Source organism: Lonchura striata, chromosome 15, assembly GCF_046129695.1.
Source record: "Lonchura striata isolate bLonStr1 chromosome 15, bLonStr1.mat, whole genome shotgun sequence".
NCBI classification, from domain to species: domain Eukaryota; kingdom Metazoa; phylum Chordata; class Aves; order Passeriformes; family Estrildidae; genus Lonchura; species Lonchura striata.
The window spans coordinates 6146520-6164790 of NC_134617.1; the positions used below are offsets into that span (position 1 = coordinate 6146520).

General features: G+C 58.0%; 2 protein-coding genes across 2 annotated transcripts; one reads left to right on the forward strand and one right to left on the reverse strand.

Annotated features, from left to right (window-relative positions):
- The first annotated feature begins 1577 nt into the window (after window positions 1-1577).
- CCDC69 (coiled-coil domain containing 69) lies at window positions 1578-8981 on the forward strand. Its single transcript, XM_077786754.1, has 9 exons — window positions 1578-1713; window positions 6618-6687; window positions 7093-7259; window positions 7449-7524; window positions 7668-7741; window positions 7965-8066; window positions 8252-8371; window positions 8608-8705; window positions 8816-8981. Exons 1-9 carry the CDS (start codon window positions 1666-1668, stop codon window positions 8979-8981), a joined length of 921 nt encoding a protein of 306 aa, XP_077642880.1. The 5' UTR covers window positions 1578-1665.
- Window positions 8982-10691: 1710 nt separating this feature from the next.
- On the reverse strand, window positions 10692-17128 carry LOC110482729 (cationic amino acid transporter 2). Its single transcript, XM_077786738.1, has 14 exons — window positions 17074-17128; window positions 15605-16027; window positions 15345-15500; window positions 14932-15100; window positions 14557-14693; window positions 13992-14214; window positions 13395-13531; window positions 12942-13044; window positions 12687-12829; window positions 12173-12339; window positions 11503-11611; window positions 11194-11259; window positions 10873-11013; window positions 10692-10774 (listed from the first exon to the last, which is right to left on the reverse strand). Exons 1-14 carry the CDS (start codon window positions 17126-17128, stop codon window positions 10692-10694), a joined length of 2112 nt encoding a protein of 703 aa, XP_077642864.1.
- Between the last annotated feature and the right edge of the window lie 1143 nt (window positions 17129-18271).

Below are 18271 nucleotides of genomic sequence, written 5' to 3' on the forward strand. Positions count from 1 at the left end.
TTTGCAGCCTGGGCCCCAGCAATGCAAATTCAGCCTGGAAATCTGCATGTGCTTTGTGCTTGCCCCTGTAGGCCTTCATTCTCTGAAGTCTGGACCGGGATTTTTAATTAACCCTGGAGAGGTGTAGAGCAGCACCTTGCTTTTATCCCACAAACTATCTACTCAGCCCAAATAAGTACTCTCATGCAGGGAAGGAGACTTGCCCCACTCTGAAGTGCTGGGAGAGATAAGAACTGAGACACTCGGTGGTTTCTGAGCAGTGGGAGCTGATGCCAGAAGCTTCTGTGACTCACAAAACTTCACTCAGTTAAGCAGCACCCACCCAAGAGGACGCAGGCAACTGGTCCCACCAGTCCCCTGGTGACTTGGGGCAACCTGGGCCTGCCCCTCGCCTTCCCCACCCTCCCATCCAAGTGGTGTTTCACAATTTTCCAGTGCCAGGGTTACCAGGGCAAGAAAAACACCTCCAAGTCGAACGTGACAGGACGACCAGGCACCTCCACTCCCTCGCTGCCCAGGCAAAATGCCAAGGTGTTGGCATCCCCAGAGCCGCAGGCTGCTTGGACTTCTCCCAGGGGATATTTGGAAAATGTCAGAATAGAAACTTGTTGACAAAAAACTTGCAATGTTTCCATACAGGCACGGCTGGCCTCGTGACCAGGTTCAAACACTCCTATTTCAGCAGTTCTGGGTAGCACCAATGGGTTTTCAGGTCAAAATGTGTGGTCATTCAGGAATGTATAAAAAGCTAATAAAAAAATAATTTAAAAAAAAATTATTAAAATCAAAATGTTTGGAGGAACATACCTTTCCTCACATTATTTTTTAGATGAGACACTTTCAAATCCATGCATTTCCCTATGCGTTCAGGACCCACTTCCAAAGTGTAGGATTTCCTCCTGGAAAGGGGCATCCTGGCTCCAGGCCCAACATTTGGGGTGTTTGGGATGCTCAAGAGAAGGGTTGACAGGATGCAGTCCCTCAGGCAATATGGATCACCCTGAAAGCCCCCTCCAGCCAGCACAACGACCCCCAGAGCAGAGCTCCTGCCAGGAGTAACACCCCAAACCCACCACTTTTCCACAAGTGCCCCCACAAAAGCTGAAACTTGATGCGGTGATGGCAAAAGCCAGATGGATTCTTCTTTCTCACTCTCATCCCTACTCCTAAGGGGGCTGGGGTGGCTTCAGCAGTGGAAGCCCCTGGGCAGCCAGTCGTGCTCCCACCCTGGCTCTGGTGCAGGGCTCCTGTTCCCCTTTCTCCTCGCCCAGGAGAGGACACCTCCAGTGCAGGGGTCCAGCTCTCCTTACCGCACACCCACAACGGAGCATCCCCAGCGCAGGGGGCCCTGGGACAGAGCATTCCCGGAGCACCCCGGCCCAGGGCGGGGACACCCCGGGGTGGAGGGGGCCCAGGGCCAGCCCCGGGGGCGGGCAGGCTGCGGCCGGGGGCCCTGCCCGCGGCTCGGGGGTGCAGAGCACCCTCTCCCGGCGCTGCCTGTCAGCAGCTGCCGGACGTTTTTATTACTTTTTTTTTTTTTTTTAATTATTTTTTTTCCTGCCCGCCAGCTGGAGCGGCTCATCCCGTGCCGCCCCGGAGCGGTGCCGCTCGCCGGGGGATGCCGCGCCCCGCGCCCCGCGGCTGAGCGGGTCCCGCCGGGGCTCCATGGGCTGCACCGGCAGCGCCCTGCGCTGCTGCCCCGTCGGTGCCGAGGTAGCGGCTGCGGGGGATTTGGGGCTGGGCTGGGCTGGGCTTGGGCTGGGCTTCTCTCGGGGTCGGGCTCTCGTGGGACGGAGGGCACGCGTTGTCGGGGTTCGACGGAGCTGGGGCTGCCGTGGGGCCGATGGTTGCGGGGAGCTCTGCTCGCACTGCTGGCGACGAGGGGTGTTGGGGGCACCCGGCGTGGGTTCCTCCCGGTGCCGGGCGGTGTGGCTGTCCCCGGCTGCGTGGGACCCCCCGGCATTGTGGTGGGGGAGGTGGCAGCGGGGACAATGAAACTGGCAGCCACCCGCCCTCCTGCATCCTCCTGCACTCTCCTGAACCCCTCCAGGCTCACCCCGACATCATGGGAACTCTGTAATCAAGGGGGTGCAGGATCTGGGATGATGATGCCTGTTGGAAATGTTGGTCCCATAGAGGACAGGGATGGGTTCCCCCAGCTAGACCTCTGCCAGCTTCCCACAGCATCCTTCCTCGTCCCAAAGGTTGTGTCCCCTTGTGCTGAAGGCAACGCTCCTGTAGGGGAATGTTCATGTGGGGGAGCACTCTAAGCCCCCTCAGACCTCAGCACGTTGCTCTGTACTGAAGAGCTCTTTGGTGAGGTCTGAAATTATCTGCTGATGTGTTATTATCATTACTATTGTCATTTTTTGATGTGCTCATGCTGCCCCAGTGCCTCGCCACTGACCTCGGGGGAGGTTTTTGCTATCGGATGTGCTGTGCTTACTGCTGTGGGTGTTGTGATCGCTGCAGGGCGGCAGGGGAAGGAGGGAGGGCAGAAACACCCCCTGGTGCTGCTCTGCCCCAGCACAGGTGGCCCTTTGCAGATCCAGCTGTGAGAGTCCCCACCTGGGACCACAGAACCCACTGGTGGATGTGCAGGGGGAGCAGGCACGGGGCTCACACAGCTCTGCAGCCAACAAGTGCCTTTATTTACAGCACTTGCAGGCTTGGTCGCTTCTCTACATCATGGAAAAAATCCCACTCTTTGCTATGATCTGTAAGATCAGATATTTCTGGGCTGGTTTGTGACTCTGAGAGCTCTCAAGAGCAAGCATAGGACAGGGAGCAACAACAGCCCCAAGGCCCCGGGTGTTGAGAGCCCCACATTTACTGAAACACGGAAATTTGTCATTTGCCTACAGACGCCTCCCTTCCTGCACTTGCCCGCTCTCAAGCTCCCCTGCTCAGCCCTGTGTCACTGCTCCCCAACAGTCATTACCCATAAACAGCCCTGCTGCTGCGACTGAAGTCATTCTGAAAGTAGCATCTAAAATCCCCGTTATGGCTAAAAGGCATAAGAGCAGGCACGGGGCCACTCCTGCCCATGTTCTCATGTCCAGACTACCAAGAGGCAGGATGGGAGACCTTCACCTCCCTCTGCTGATGGGTGGACTTGCAGAGTTGGTCCCTTGAGGTTTCTTGGGGTTAGGGGAGACTTCAAACCCTAGGTCAAGCCCAGCCAGAAGCCATGTGCAGGTCATGGGGCTGGGGACTCTAATGGGGCTGGGGGCTGCAGAGGCTTTTGAGGCCAGTCCCAGGTTTGAGGTGACCTTGAGGAGCTGCTGCTGGGCTGGGTCTGGTGGGTGGATGACATACCAGGAGCCACTGTGTGCCCCGGGGGAGGCGCCTTGGCAGCCTCATCCTTCCCTGGCACCAGGCTGCGGGCAGCAGGGTGATAAGGGAGGCACAGAGAGAACCCAGCCCTGAGCTGCGGTGCTGCCCCTGGGGTTTCCTTCCCCTTCTGCTCCATCCACCCGTGCTTGGCCACTCACGCTTTGGTCACGCTCCTGGTGTGAGAGAGGCCAAGTTGCCATCCCAAAAGGTCGGGGCTGAGGCTTGGCCGCTTTCCAGGGCTGGGGTGAATTTATTTTGAAGTGCTGGGAACTGTACTTAGCACCAGGAGTCAGGGAAGGGCCAGAATGCAAAACTCGGGGCTGTCAACAGTGTGAAGTGTTTGCCTCTGCTCTTCGGCACAGATCTGACTGTAGGAGAGGTGATAATCACCTCCTAACACAACCATCACCATCACTGGAGGAAATACAGCAGCAGGGTTAAAGATAGGTCCCACGGACCTGTGCCAGCATTGCTCTGGCAGCACTGAGCATCTGCTGCAGGTCCTGAGAGGTGTTACAGTCATGGACCAAATCCTGGCCCCCTTCTCCACAGCCACAAAGCAAAGCCTCCTCCCCAGGAGCAGAATCAGGATTTAAATACTCATTTCCTGCCTCTTTGTGATTTCCTTTGCTAGGTTGCATAGTTGAATTGCTTAACGCACTTGTAAAACAGGAAAAGAGGAAGAAAAATACAGTCCAAAACCCCACCTCACACTAAGAGCTGAAGCAGAGGCTGCAGCTACCTCGGCTGCCCACACTGTGCAGCTGCTCTGCACTGGTGCTCCCCAGCTCAGAACCCTTGGAGATGATTCAGGTCCTGTTGGAAATCCCTATTAATCCATCCATAAACAGTTCTGCTCCAGACTATTAGAAATATTTAGTTCTAAGAATGTAGATACTTTTGGTTTTTCAATAGCTGGAAGGTAGTTTTGGCAGAGGTTTCCAAGAACTTACAGGATAAGGATAAGCTACGCTGTGGATGGCCCCCACCTGCAGGATATATCAGGCTGCTTCTTCCCCTGGCCAAAGCTGTTCCAGCTGGAGCAATTCCCAGCCTGATCCTTGCACACACTGTGGATTCCAGGATGATTTTCCAGCTCTCCAGAATGCTCCAGGTGATACCAGAGGTTCGGGTGCCACAAAGCTTCTATGGAAGTGACAGTGGAAAGTCCCTCCATATTTCAGGGCTTTCAGCCAAATTTTGCTGTTCACCACAGAGGTGGAGCTTTTATTCCAAAGGACAATTGAGTGCTTATGACTAAAATTAGCTGTAGATGCTATTTTAATTGCTCCTAGAGGTAGGAAGATGCCTCACTCATAGCCTCAGGACAAGTATTTAGATTTGTCTGTTGATGATGGTGAACCTGTTGCTCGCTTCACCTATTTCTGAGTTCAGTGCTGGTGTCTCAAATCATCTTCCTTTAGAAGCTGAGGGGCTCTGAGATCCCATCCTGCTGGATCTGGGGTGTGTGGGAGAGGTGAAGATTCCCTGGGTCTGTGCTGGGAACACTGCCTGTGCTATGGAGGTGACCAGCCCTGGGCTCTCTGTCCTTAGGCATCACTTATGACAGTGAGCAGGACAAATGCAGCAGAGGTGGTTTGCTTTGGGGCTTTGGGTCCCTCCTGGAGGTGGTAACAGCATCCTGCTCTCAACCCTGCTGAGATCATCCAAAACACTTGAGGTGTGTGTCATCCACCTCTGTCAGGAGGGTCCTTCTACACAGCCTTTGCTTTGTTGCAGTAAAAAAAAAAGGATATGGGGTGTGGGGCTAGGGGAGGAGGCCTTTTGGGACTCCTGTGATGCCCTCAGGACTGCAGAGCCTCGGTTGTGTCATTCATCTCTTCCCTTGCCCCTCATCCCCCGGCTTCAAAACCCATCACAGGACACTGCTACCTTAAATACCAGGGAGATGCACACTGGCACAAGGTGTGTCAGGGGACAGGTGAGGGCTCCTGGGGACACCTGCCGGATCCAGCAGCATCCCAGGGCACCCCACGCTTTCAGGGACAAGGAGGACAAGCCCTGTGAGCTCTGCCGGTGCCCCCTCGCCTGGGCCACGATCAGCGCCGCGGCTGCTCATGCCATAGAAGGGAAGATAAAGCCGCGGCTTCCCAGAGCTCGGAGCTCTCCTGCTCGCTGGAACTACGCCTCCCTCCAGCTCCAGAAGGGGGGCTGCAGCGGGGGCGGAGATTGGGCCGTCTCCTTGCTTTCCCTTGCTTTTTTCCCAAGCCAGGCTCCCAAATCCGGGCTGTATTTGGCTGTGCGCGGGGCCGAGCCGGGGAGCAGCCGGCCCGGCGGGTCCCGCCGGCAGCAGGGCTGCTTTCCTCGGGGATCGGCGTTTTTAGGGACAGCTCTGCCGGGGCTGGAGAGCAGCACCGTGTCTTCAGGTGAATTTTCTCACCCCTCGTGCATCTACGCCATAAACAGAAGCGCAGCTCAGTGATGGGCACCAGATTTGCCCTGCGCCAGCGAGGCTGAGCCGTGAGAGCCTGCGAGATTTGCTTCTATCTTTCAGCAACTGATAAAAATATACCCACTCCTTTTTTTTTCCCCCTCTTCTCCCCTCCAAGTGACTAAATTAAACCCATGCAGGCTGGAAGGCATCCCACGGAGCTGTGGTGCTGGAGGCAGCTCCCGGCTCTGGGTAATCTCAGCCCCGTGGCAGGAGTGCGGGGCTGTGCAGCACATTCCTGCACTCCTGAGGTCATTGCTTGGCCGCCGCCTGCTCTCGCCTGCTGCCAGCCCTGCACGGGGGCTCTATCGGCCCTGATTTATCGTTATTTTTCATTTCTCACTCCTGCTCCAGCTGAGTCAAAGCCCATCTGTCTAAGGCCCTGGCAGAGGCGTGTGTTTGGGGAGCTGCAAGGTGCCAGGGACCAAACTGACCTGAGCATCCCAGGACAGGAGGGAAGCGGCAAGGGAGTGCCAAAGCTGGAGCCCTCCCAAGTGCTGCCTGCTCTCTCCCACCAAGAGTTTTCCTGCTGGAGCCCATTTTGCACCAGCACCTTGTCTGTGGGGGTGGATCCTCCAGGTTTTCCAGCCGAGTGCGACATGGTGAACTGTCTGGGATGCAGGGAATTGGCAGGAGCTTGAGGCTGCCTGATGGACAGTACCTGCACACCCATGGGTGCTGGGAGAGCGCAGGGGGCTGGGGAGGGACTGCTGCTTCCCGAGGACCTGTGTTTTAGCAGAGCTGATGCAGGCTCAGGGCAGGGTTCTCTGCCTGCAGCCACCTGCCCCACTCTGTTCCCCCCTGCTCCAGCCCCATCTCTCTCTGCCAGAGACAGCTAAAAGCCCAGCAGCAGAGGGGATCGGCTTCCCAGGAGCTCTCGGCCCTGAAGACACAGAATGGTGAGAAAATAAGTGTTTTTCCCCTGCTTTGCTTTCTCAGAGTGATATTAAGGAAACACTGGGCAGGCTCCAGCATGGCACCAGGGAGGATGGGGATGATGTAGATGCATGCTGGTGCAGGAGGGCAAACAGGACACCCCAGAGACAACAGCATCCCCTCCTCTCAGTCAGACAGGTCATCCCCAGAAAAGGAGACCTGACAAGCTCTGTGTCCTCTCTGAGCCTGCCAGCACCTTCCCAATTAGGGCTAATTTGGACCTGTGAGACGGAGGGAGGTGTTTCTCCAGGGAAGAGGGCAGTGCTGAACCCAGCCCACGGCACCGGCAGGTTCAGCTGCCCAGGATGTGCAGGCAGCCCAGCCACAGGGAGGCAGCCAGGGCTGTTTCAGCCGTGTTTGTCTTGCAGCCAATGCCTCCCTGCTTCCTGAGCACGGGGAGAAGAAGGCAGCATGGCCAGAGGAGTGGACCGAGAGTGCGAGATTCCTCCAAGGCCAGGAGGAGGAGGAGGAGGAGCGGCTGCGGGATGCTGGCCAGGCAGGCACTGCGAGCATCTCCCAGGACACTGAGGTCCAGGTGAGCTGGAAGGGCTGGTGCTGCTGGAGGCAGCAGCTGGGCATGGAGCATGTCACCAGCCTGGTCTTCCCTGGCATGTGCTGGGTTGGGCTTTCCCATTTCTGGGAGAAGGACAGATCTAAGAAAGGGTGAGGAAGCCCAAAGCTCTGCATCCCTTACACTGAGACTTCTCATCCAATTGTTTCCCAGGTGGAAAAGGGAAAAGAGCTGGAGCTGAAGGAACAGCTTGATGCCCTGAGGAGAGAGCACACGGAAACCCTGCAAGGTGCATGCCAGGGCAGCAGGGCTCCCTGCAGCTCCCCTCTCCTCTCCTCGCTTCTGCCGTGTCCCTTTGGCTGCCTGTGGGGTCATAGGGATGCTGTTCCCTGCTCTCCACCACTGTGGCACTCAGCTCATGTTCCCCCACAGAGCTCCAGGGAGCACATGAGCAGGAGAAGCTGCTGCTGACAGAGTCCCACCACAGGTCTGAGGCAGCCTTACAGGTACCAGCAGAGAAATCCATGGGGAGGGGGGGATTGTGAACCATCTGCTTGTTCTGCCATGGTGCCCCACATTCTCCAGTGGTCACCTCAGTCCCCAGTGTGCTCGGGGATCACACCAGCTCTTCCAGCCCTGGTGTTATTTGGGTACCACAGCCCAGCAGTCCCCAGCTCAGAAAGAAATCCCAGACACCTCTCATTCTGCTTTTTCCCCTGGTTCTCCTAGGAGAAAATTCAGGAACTGAATTCCCAGCTGAAATCCTTCCAGGAGAGGATGAAACGGGTGGAGGAGTCACTCTTGAGAACAGACTACAAGAAGCACATCCAGGTGCAGGGAGGGGTGTCAGGGAGGGACCCGTTATGGGGTGCTGAGCCAAAGCCAAGGGGCCTCTCTGATGGACCCTGGCCGGGTGGGGCTGGAACCAGAGGGGAGCACAGCACAGCTGAAGGGGGGAGCAAAGCCTGCCCCGGGGACGTGTTTGGGTCCCTTGGACACAAGTGATGGCCCTGCAGGAGCACGGGAGCCCCAGCCCCTTCTGGGAGCAGGAGCTGGAGAGCCTGCACTTCGTCATCGAGATGAAGAACGAGCAAATCCATGGCCTGGACAAGAAGCTGCTGCACCTGGAGACTGTGGTGGGTTGAAAGCAGGGGGTCACAGGTGGGCTTTCCTCTTTTCAGCTCCTCTACCCACCTAAATTCTGCCCAGAAACTGCAGCTGGAGCAAAAGTGGATGGAGCACTCTTCCTCTCTTGCCGTGGTGGGGGGGATGGGGGAGCAATGCCACCAGGCCAGCATTTCACCCAAAATGGAGTGGCAGGGGGCTCAGAAGTGCTTCCCAGCTCTCACCTCACCCTCATACACCTTTCCAGGAGGAGAGGAACCTTTTGCTGGAGGAGAAGGTGAAAACCCTCCAGCAGGAGAACGAGGACCTGCACGTTCGCACTCAGAACCACTTGGTGGTGGCGAGGTAGGTCGCGGGCAGCCGGTGCACGGGTGGCACCTTCGTGGGGGGACAGGAGGAGGGGTGGCAGCACACGGCAGCCGAGGGCGGCCCGGCAGCTGAGCCTGTGCCCGCAGGCAGCTGTCCGAGGAGCTGCGGAGCGCCCGCGGGGCGCTGGAGAAGGAGGCGCAGCTGCTGGACCAGGCTCGCCGGGAGAAGGAGGAGCTGCTCTACCGAGTGCTCAACGCCGGGGACGGCCCCTTCCCCCTGGCTACCGGCGAGGCGTCTCTCATCGCCACGTAGCACCGACGGCACCGGGACCGCCGGGGCTGCCCTGCGAGCCCAGGGCTGCTCCACCGGCGCCCCCCGGTCGGGGCAGGGCTCCGGGCTGGCCGAGCCCTCGGGGCGCCTCTCGGACCGCAGTGATGGAGCACTTCACGGGACGCTTGCGCCTGGATTTGCCCAGCCCGTGTGGGGCTGCAGAGGGACCCTGGCCTCCCACCCACGCAGTCCCTGCGCCCCTTCCTCTGGTGAGGGGCTGGCGGGGGCTGGAAGGGGTCAGCCAGGACACGCAGACTTGCATTGGGCCTCATCTGACCCAGCGCTTGGCTCCGAGCAAAAACAGCACCAGTGCTGCCCCAGGGCGTGAGGATGATGAGGAGGCCACTAGGACAGGATGGGGACAAGCACCGGGAGGATGAGGAGGGCACTGGGGACATGGTGTTAACCTCACCAGGAAGGGCCCCCACCCGTGCCCTCCTATTCCCATCACCTCCTCCACCTTCAGCAAATGTCTCCCAGGTACAGCTCCTGCAGCTCAGTCATGTCCCAGCTCACTGCCACAAAGACCCCAAGCCCTACTCATCCCTGCTGCCCATCAGCAGCACCACCAGTCCCATCTTCTCCCACAAAATCTGGACAGAGTCTGCACCTCAGGGAGCAGAGCATCTTCCCAGGGGGTACCAGGCTTTGTCAGGTCACATCCCTCTGCTTGAGGCAGGACATCCCCATCAGGGAAGATGCTGCCAGCACAGCTGTGGGTCAGGGCTGGATGCACACAAGCACTTTCCCCTGGGTGCACGAGTGTGGTGGGAGTCACTGCTCTGGGGCTGTCACAGGCCTGTCCCCTCCCCAGGGCTGTTTAGCCAGAGCTGTACGTGTGTGTGGGTGGGTGTGTGAGTGTGGTGTGTCTGTGTGTGTGTGTTTGTGTGTGTGTGTGTGCACCAGCCAAGGTGCTGCTGCCTGTAATGACTGCAGATCTGTAAGAAGCAGCAGCCTCAGGAATCCCATGTCAATGTTTTGGGGGACTGGTGCAGGAGTGCCCCAGAATGGGGCTGTGTGCTCCACACCACACACAGTGGGAAGAAGGGGAAGGGTGGGAGTTGGCACCACAAAGACTCAACAAGGAAGCTCCAAATGAGGCCCTTAAGGCTGATCCCCATTTTCCTGTTCCTTCCCTCTTTTCCTTCATTTCAATGGCCTCCCAGCTCAGGGCAGACCTGGACCCTCCCAGCATCAGGGCCACTGCATCAGCCACTTCCGTCCTTTGTGCTGACCCTAATCAGAAATTCAGCAGCTGAATGGGCAGTCAAGAAGACAATGTGGATGGGGGTCCAGCTCTGACTCACAAACCTCCATGGAGTGGCCAGAGGGGGAAATGGGGGAGCCTGTTGTGTGCCACCAGGGCATCCTCTGCTCCACACATCATCTGTGCCTCCCGCAGGTGCTGTAGCACCAAAGCAGGGGAAAGCCCAGCAAATCCTGCCTGGTTATGGCTGAAGGGATCAGGATTTCTGGACAGAGGGATATGGAGGCTGGTGGGGTCTAGGATCCTGCTCTGGACACCTGGTACCATGTCCCAGAGCCCCAAAGGCAGATCCTGCGTGGGACTTGGAAGAATGTGCCTGACTCCGGGAAAGGGGACACTGGGAACTGAGGAGGAGGAATAAATGAGTGCAGAAAAAGGACTTGCACACTATGAAAGCAGGAAAGCCTGGACCAGTACCTTGGCAGTCATGGGGGGTGATAGGTCCTGGGTGCCCAGGTGAAATGGAGGATCAGGGCAGCACAAGAATCCTCTGCCTCATTGTGAGCAGCTGAAGGAGCAGGGTGGGCAAAGGCAAGGGGGTCTGTGGGGGGCTGCAGGGAAAGCTTTCAAAGGAAAAAAAAAAACCCAAAAACACAGCCCAGTAACAGCAGCAGAACTGCTTGTGTGCTTTATCCTCTCCAAACAGAACTCTGCCTGCAGGGGCTTGCTGTGAGGATTTGGGTTGCTCAGGAAGGTTCACCAGGCTTGGGAAATCATCTCCTGCAGCTCTGGCAGGGCTGGCCCCCTCTGTGGGACAGGACCCACAGCCCAAGGGGCTTCCTTGCCCCCTGGGCACAGGATGGAGGGAGCCAGGCACTCAGGACCTAGCCATCCCCTTTTATTGCCCTGGAACAGATGGGCACAGGGCAGCCCCACGGGGCTCCAGGGGCACCTCCCTGGCTCTGCTTCCCAGCAGCTCCCGGGGACCTGTCCCTTCAGGACAGAGGCTCTCAGTGCTGTGCCAGATCCCATAGCCAAAGTAAATGAGGAAACCTGGAAAAGGGCAGAATAGGGTGTGTAGAGACCGTTTCTCTTCCTTCCCCTCCCAGCCACCAAGTGCTGGCCCTTTGGGCACATATCAGAGGACACGGTGCTCCTCACCACATCCAAGGTCAGCATCTCCTCCCTCCCCACCACTGCTCAGAGCTACATTAGTGCCACGGGCTCTCAAACCACCAGAACTGCACCCAGAGGGGCTGGTGCCAGCTCTGTGGCCTGGTGAGTGGCCGTGCTTACCCACAGCCATCCAGAGCAGGTACTGCAGCCAGGCGGCCGCGCTGAGCCGGGCCACCAGCACAGCACTGCTGGAGATGCTGAGGAGAGGCAGGAAGGGCAGGCAGGGAACCTGCAGGGAGCACAAGGGTAAATTCCACAGCTAAATTCAGCTCTTTGCTGCTTTGGCTAGTTGTCCACAGGCAAGGGGAAGCCCAGCCTGGCTGTGAGGCTCAGAGATCCAAGCTGGGGCTGCAGCCTGTGCTGGAGAGGGATGCTTGTGGAGGGTGTTTTGGTTGTCAGGTCCTGCACTGGGGCAGGAGGTACTGCAGGATTTGAGGTGAGAGGCAGCAAAGCACTCGTAAAACTAAGCCAAGGTGTTAAGGCCAGGTATCTTTTTACTGAAGAGCAGCTCTGGTTCCTCAGCAGGCACTGGGATCAGCTGGGAGATGCCCCTTCAGCCCTCAGGTCATGGGGGAAGAACCCTCATGGTTCCTATGGAAAATCCCATGAGATCCATGCTGCCTCCAGCAGTACCTGGTTAATGTGGATGCAGCAAAGATGTGCCTGACCTAAAGCTGAGGGAACAGCCCCAAATGGCACCCTTTCCCCACAGGGCTGCAGCACTTGCCTGCTCTCTGTGCCCCAGGTCCTTCTTCCTGGGTACATCCCGAAGGCTGGGCTGGGTGCTCACCATGAAGAATGCTTTGTCCTGGCTCTGAGGCTGCCTCCAGATGAGAAGAGCTGCTGCCAGGATCCCCAGGAGAGGCAGGGCCAGAGCTGTGATGCACCAGGCACCCCCAGCCCGCAGGCAGGGCAGCCCAGCAGTGCTCACCCAGCTCAGGGCACAGGCCAGGGCGGCTGCAGAGGGACCACAGTGTCAGGGCAGCTGCCCTGGGCTGGGCCCATCCCCCTGCCAGGCTGCCACAGTGCCAAAATGACAGCCGGGGGACACGGCTGGGTGGCTTCTCATGGTGGCTTCAGCTTTTCTCTCCAGTCTGGGAAGCAGAGGGAGTGGGAGGTTTCCTGAGGTCCTGCTGGGGCAGCCAGCTGTGTGGCAGTGAGGTGAGGGCAGGAAGGAGCCAGGCAGCCCCTGCACCTGCGGCTGGGTAGCTTCCACCAGGCCAGCCCTTGCTACAGCAGGGATGTCCCCCATGGGTCCCCCCAGGCCAGCTCCCTGTGGAGCCCATCCATCACTCCAGACACACCTACAGCTGCCAGAGCCCAGCCCACCACAGCAGAGGAGCGAGGGGTGGGATGGGGGGGTGGCTGGACCAGGTGGTTCCACCAGAGCTGCACAGTGGGGACCTTCCCCACAGGAGTGTCCCGAGGGCTGGGCTCAGGCCGATACCTGGGGAGCAGACGTTGGATGTCAGTGCACATAAACCTGCAGCTGCCTTGTCCCAAGCACGGCCCACGTCAGAAGCTGGGTGAGCCCTGTCCCCTGTCCCCAGCAGTCTCACCTGAGCAGCAGCACACAGCCAGCCACCATGGAGTAGGCCAGCAGCGTGCCAATGGACATGGTGTCAACCAGGGCTTTCAGGTCGAAGAGAAGGGCCAGGAGAGCTGTGGGGAAGAGAAGCCCTTTCAGCCTCCAAGCAGAGCTGGCAGTGCTGCTGTGCCCACCTGAGTCATACTCTCCTGACCTCCCCACATCCCCCTGACAGCCACTGCAACAGAACCTCAATGAACTGGTGATGCTTTGGTCATGAGCACAAAGCATCCTGTCACCTCCTGCCTGGCAGTGCAGAACCAGAGTCTGGGGCACCATTGAGGCCAGATGGTCCTCACCCACTGTGGGGAGATCTGTCTCTGGATGAAGAGACATGGCTCGAACAGCTGCAGCCAAGCTAGAGGCAAAGAGGACACCCACCAAGGCCTGCTCACAGTTAGGGGTAACCCAAGCACTCACCCACCTGCCACTGCCCCAGACACCAGAGTTGCCACCACCGGGCACTGACGGCGACTGACTTTGGCCAGAGGTTTGAAGAGGAGCCCATCTCGAGCCATTGCATACAGGATCCGTGGCATGGGGAACATGGAGCCCAGGAGGCTGCATGAGAGAGGGGAGGAGATGGGCGAGAAGAGGGGAGGAATCCAGGAGGTGCCATCCTGCCTTTTGTCCCTCCAAGGGAGCTCCCATTCATCTCTATGGCCCATAACCTTCTTGAGACCACCTACCAAGGTCATCACCTTCCTCACCATCAGATGAGGGACAGTGTCAGGGAAGAGATGTCTGCAGCCCCCTGTGCATGCCAGAACACCTCAGCTCACTCTTTTGGACATGGTGCCACTTCACCACTTCCTTCAGTGGCACACCAACGGGTTTGGCTGCTCTCCCTGATCAGGAAGGGCCAGGGTGGGAGCACCAGGGTTTGTGTGGAAGGGATTTTGGACAAACAGGAAAGGCAAGGAGGACTTCAGGAAAAAGGGGTTGGGGATATCTCCTGGATGTGTTACAGCTCCAGTAGCTGGTCTGAGCCACAGGAATGCCATCAGAGGACGCCCCTCACCTGGTGGTCAGGGCACAGAGTGACCCCGCAGCCACAGCGTACTTTGCACTGCTCCAGCCAATGTACTCAAAAGCCACTGGCAGTGGGCTCATGGTGTCTAGGAGGTAGTAGGGCATCATCAGGGTGAGGGCAGCAGACACCCCAGAGTAGGCCAGGAAGCAGATGAGGAGGGAGAGGATGATGCCCGTGGGGATGGATCTCTGCGGGTCCCTCACTTCTTCCCCTGGGGAGGACAAGCTCAGCTGTAGGAACAGAGGCTCATTTAAAGTGCATGGCATGCTAAGAGCCCAGCTCAGGCTGGAGAGCAGATCCTATATCCCCCCAAGAGAGGACACAGAGACCTAGCAAGGACCACTAGATTCATTCTCTGTCCCAGGGATATTGGGATAGAGAATGTCTCTGCTTCAGCATTAGCCCAGACATTCCACATGGACTCTTAGAAAGGGCAGGAGAGAGTGGCTGCAGCACAGAGCTGGGAATGTGCCCATTTCCCAGCCTCACACCAGTTCCCAGGACTGTGGGGACAGTCACTGCCTGCAGGGAGCATCACTCCCACCTCCCTTACCTGTGGTAGCAATGCAGTCAAATCCAACAAAGGCATAGAAACAGGTAGAGGCTCCAGCCAAGGTCCCAGTGAAACCGTAGGGCATGAAGCCTCCCACACCAAAGGCACTGGTCATGTTGTTGGCCGTGGACTGGTTCCTGGGAGGAGGAAGAAGAGTCAGGCAGTGCAGGGAAGTCAGTGCAATGGGATCAAGCTGAACAGTCCATCCAACCCCCTCAACCCATAGCATCAACCCAGCAGGGCTTAGGACTTTGTCTCTTTGACACATTGCCAACAGGGAGAAATGGAGAACATGCTGTTTCCTGGGACAAAGCACTGGGGGGTTGACTCCCCCCCACTCTGAAGGCAGCACAGAGAGAGTGAAGCCCCTCATACCCAGCCTCCTGGGCAGCTGCCTGTGGCAGGTCGTCCTCCCTGAGCTTCCAGTTGCTCATGTGGCCTTTGATGAAGCCACTCACTGTGACAAAGAGCAGGACGAGCACGTTGAGAGCTGTGAAGGCTTTGTTGACCATGGTGGACTCCTTCACTCCAAAGGAAAGAAGCGCTGGAAAATAAAAACTCAAAACTGGATAAGCCCCTTGGATGATACTGGGTAGACATTACTGGGGAGAGTGGAAAAGGGGGGCAGTGGTAAATTCAGGACAACTTGCAGATTTCTCCAGATTCCCATTCTATGCTCAGGGAAATGGTAAAGCCATCAGAGGAGTCAGCCCCATCCTGAAGAGCCCACAGTGAGGTGAGGAGCTCATCCTATCTGACAGAGGGTGGCACAGAGGGAGGCATCCTACCTGCCAGCAGGACCACCAGACCAGCAGCAAAGGCATCTGGGTGCTCTGCCAGCCCCACAGAGCTCATGGCTGCGTGAGCACCCAAAAACCTCCCCATCTTCTTGCCGAGGAGCTGGTCAAAGGTAGAGCTCCAGGCGCGGGCAACGCTGGCAGTGCCTGGGGAGAGGTGATGGCTGTGTCCTGGTGGTCCTGCAAGGTCTCAAAGGACACCTAGCAAAGCCACCAACACAGCAGTGGGAGAGATCAAGAGAGTCTTATACCGATGACGTAGGACAGCAGCAGGTTCCACCCAGCCAGGAAGGCCCAGAGCTCGCCCACTGTCACGTAGCTGTAGAGGTAGGCAGAGCCAGCCAGGGGCACGCGGGCCCCAAACTCGGCATAGCACAGCCCTGCCAGGGCAGACACCACGGCTGCAATCAGGAAAGAAAGGACGATGCTCGGGCCAGAGCTGCTCTTGGCCACCTCCCCTGCCAGGACGTAGACACCAGCCCCCAGCGTGCTGCCCACTCCCAAGGCAACCAGATCCACGGCGGAGAGGCAGCGGAGGAGGCTGGAGCCCTCTGAGCTGGCTGGGATTCGCTTCCTGCGGGACAGCAGCTTGGGAACAGAGCGCAGCTGGCCCCAGCACGGCACCTGCAGGAGAGGAAAGCAGCAGGCGTGAGGACACTGCTGCCCCAGGGGCACTGACCACCCCAAAGTGACACAAGCCAGCCTCGGTGGCTGGCTTGCAGCATCCGTAGTGCTCCTGGACTCGCTGGGTGCTGCCTGCTCTCTGTCCCTGCCAGTGAAACAGCCCATTTGGAGCACGATGGGGCTCAAGCAGCTGTGCTGCTCTCTCATCCCCAGTGACAAGTGGAGCTCTGCATGGGGTTTGTTTGGCTCTGTCCAATTTGTGAGAGGGGACAAGGACACGTGTTTGACCCCCTGCCAGCTCAGAAAGCCCTGTTGTTCCAGCAGCCTCCTCAGCAGGGATGCACAGTCAGGATTATCCCAGATTTGACACTGAAACTATTTGAAATATAGAACCCATGCCAGAGGAGGAAGGATGGGAGATGCTCTGCTCCTGGAAATTGCCTTGAAGTGCACCAGGAAGGACCCACCTGCTGAGCTGGAGATGCTCCCACAGAACCTCTAACTGTGGGTCAATGGCACAGCTCAGGGGGAGACTGGATCCCCTGGGCCATCAGCCTGTGCAGTAATGCTTTTGGCTTGCTGGGGACGCCACTGGGGATGTCAGCCTGGCAGAAACCCCAGTTTGTGTGACATCTGTGCTTGGGGGAAGGGGGGCTTGGTATAGCGTGCCTGGGATTTGTGTGCCTTCCCCCATCCTGCACATCTTTTCCCAGGAGCTCCAGGACTGGAGAACCTGCATTCACATCCCATGTGCTGTCAGGACCTCCAGGTTACCCCACAGCAAAGCAAAAGCCGTGCCACACACTCCAAATGCCATCACTGCTACTTACATGGCTGGAAACCCTGCGCAGCGGCACATCCCTGCAGGACAGGGGACATTGATCCCTGCTGGAGGGGACAGGGACAGCCCTGCCCGGCACCCAGACCCGCAGGATGAGGCTTTCCTGGTGGAACAGGGAGCTCCAATTCTCCGGGACAAATGCCCTGGGGGTGAGGAGCCGCCCCCCCAGCAGCACCCACCCACTGCACAACCCCAGTCCCGCCCAGGGCACCTCGCCCCGGCGATTTTCCCTTCTCCTGCTAACAAATTACTCACCCCAGCCATCCTCCTCTCCAGCGGTGAGCTGCTGAGGACAAGGAGCACCCGGCATGCCCCCCTTACGCTCTCCCCTTAAATCCCTTTTGGGAGCACCCTGGCCCTCCCCCCGCTGACCACCGCTCCGGGCTGCACAATGGGAAATCTGTGCAGAAATATTTTTCCCACAACGCCTTCCAAATCATACACACAGCCTGCCATGCTAATAGGCTCAGAAGCATTATTGAAGGAGTTTAATTCACTTTTCCAAGCTCCCTGGGCAGGTGGAAGGGGGAAACTCTTTCCCTCTGTTCCTGCTCCTTGCACCAGGACCCACATTTCAGTCTGTGGAGCTGGTTTTGGAGGAAATTCAGGCAGAGGAGCAGTAACAAGGCTGGGTTGGGGTTTAGGAGTGTGTGCACCTACAGCTATGACTGACCCCAGCTGCCTCTGGGGAACACAGAGGTGAACAGGTCCCTAAATGGACTGCGCAGCAAGGCAGAGGAGCACAGACCCAGTTCCATGGGATGTTTGCAGCAGCATGTCCAGCTGAAACTCCCCAAAGCAAAATCCTGAGGCTTCTTGCACTTCCCTGGTATCTGGGCATCCCTGGGGTGCAGCTCACAGGGGCTGAGCAGAAGAGTGAAAGCAGGGGCAGGGATAAGTCCAGGGCTGGGCTTAAATGAGGGCACAGGGCTGTGTGGATGGAGGTCCCAGGTGAGGTTCCTTGGGGCCAAGGCACATGAGTGTCCTTGGGCAGCAGCATTGCTGTTCTGCACGGCTGCTCCTGGCCAGGAGAGGCCATGGAGGAAGTGATGGGGTGACCTGGTTGGTCATCAGCATCCTGGGAGAAGAGAACCAAGTCTGGGCTCTGAGGAGAGGTTGGGAGAAGTGTTTTGGTGTGAAGAGTTAACTTTGATTTTATTGTAGGTAGCGCTCAGGCTGAGTCTGCTTACAGTATTTTGAGACAAAAACTCTCAGGCTGTGGCTCAGCCCATCCTCCGGCTTTCAGCTTGCAAGGAGCAGAGGAAGGGAGCAGGAGCCAAGCAAGGAAGGATTCAGAGCATCTAAAGCATAGATGTACACTCCAACCTCAAGGCTGCCTTGCCCTGGCTCTATGGGGCAGCCCCATATCTAGAGACCCTGTGAGCTGCTGGGCACTGTGAGCACCTCTGGGGCAGGGGGGCTCAGCACACCAGCCAGGGAGAGCAGGGCTGCT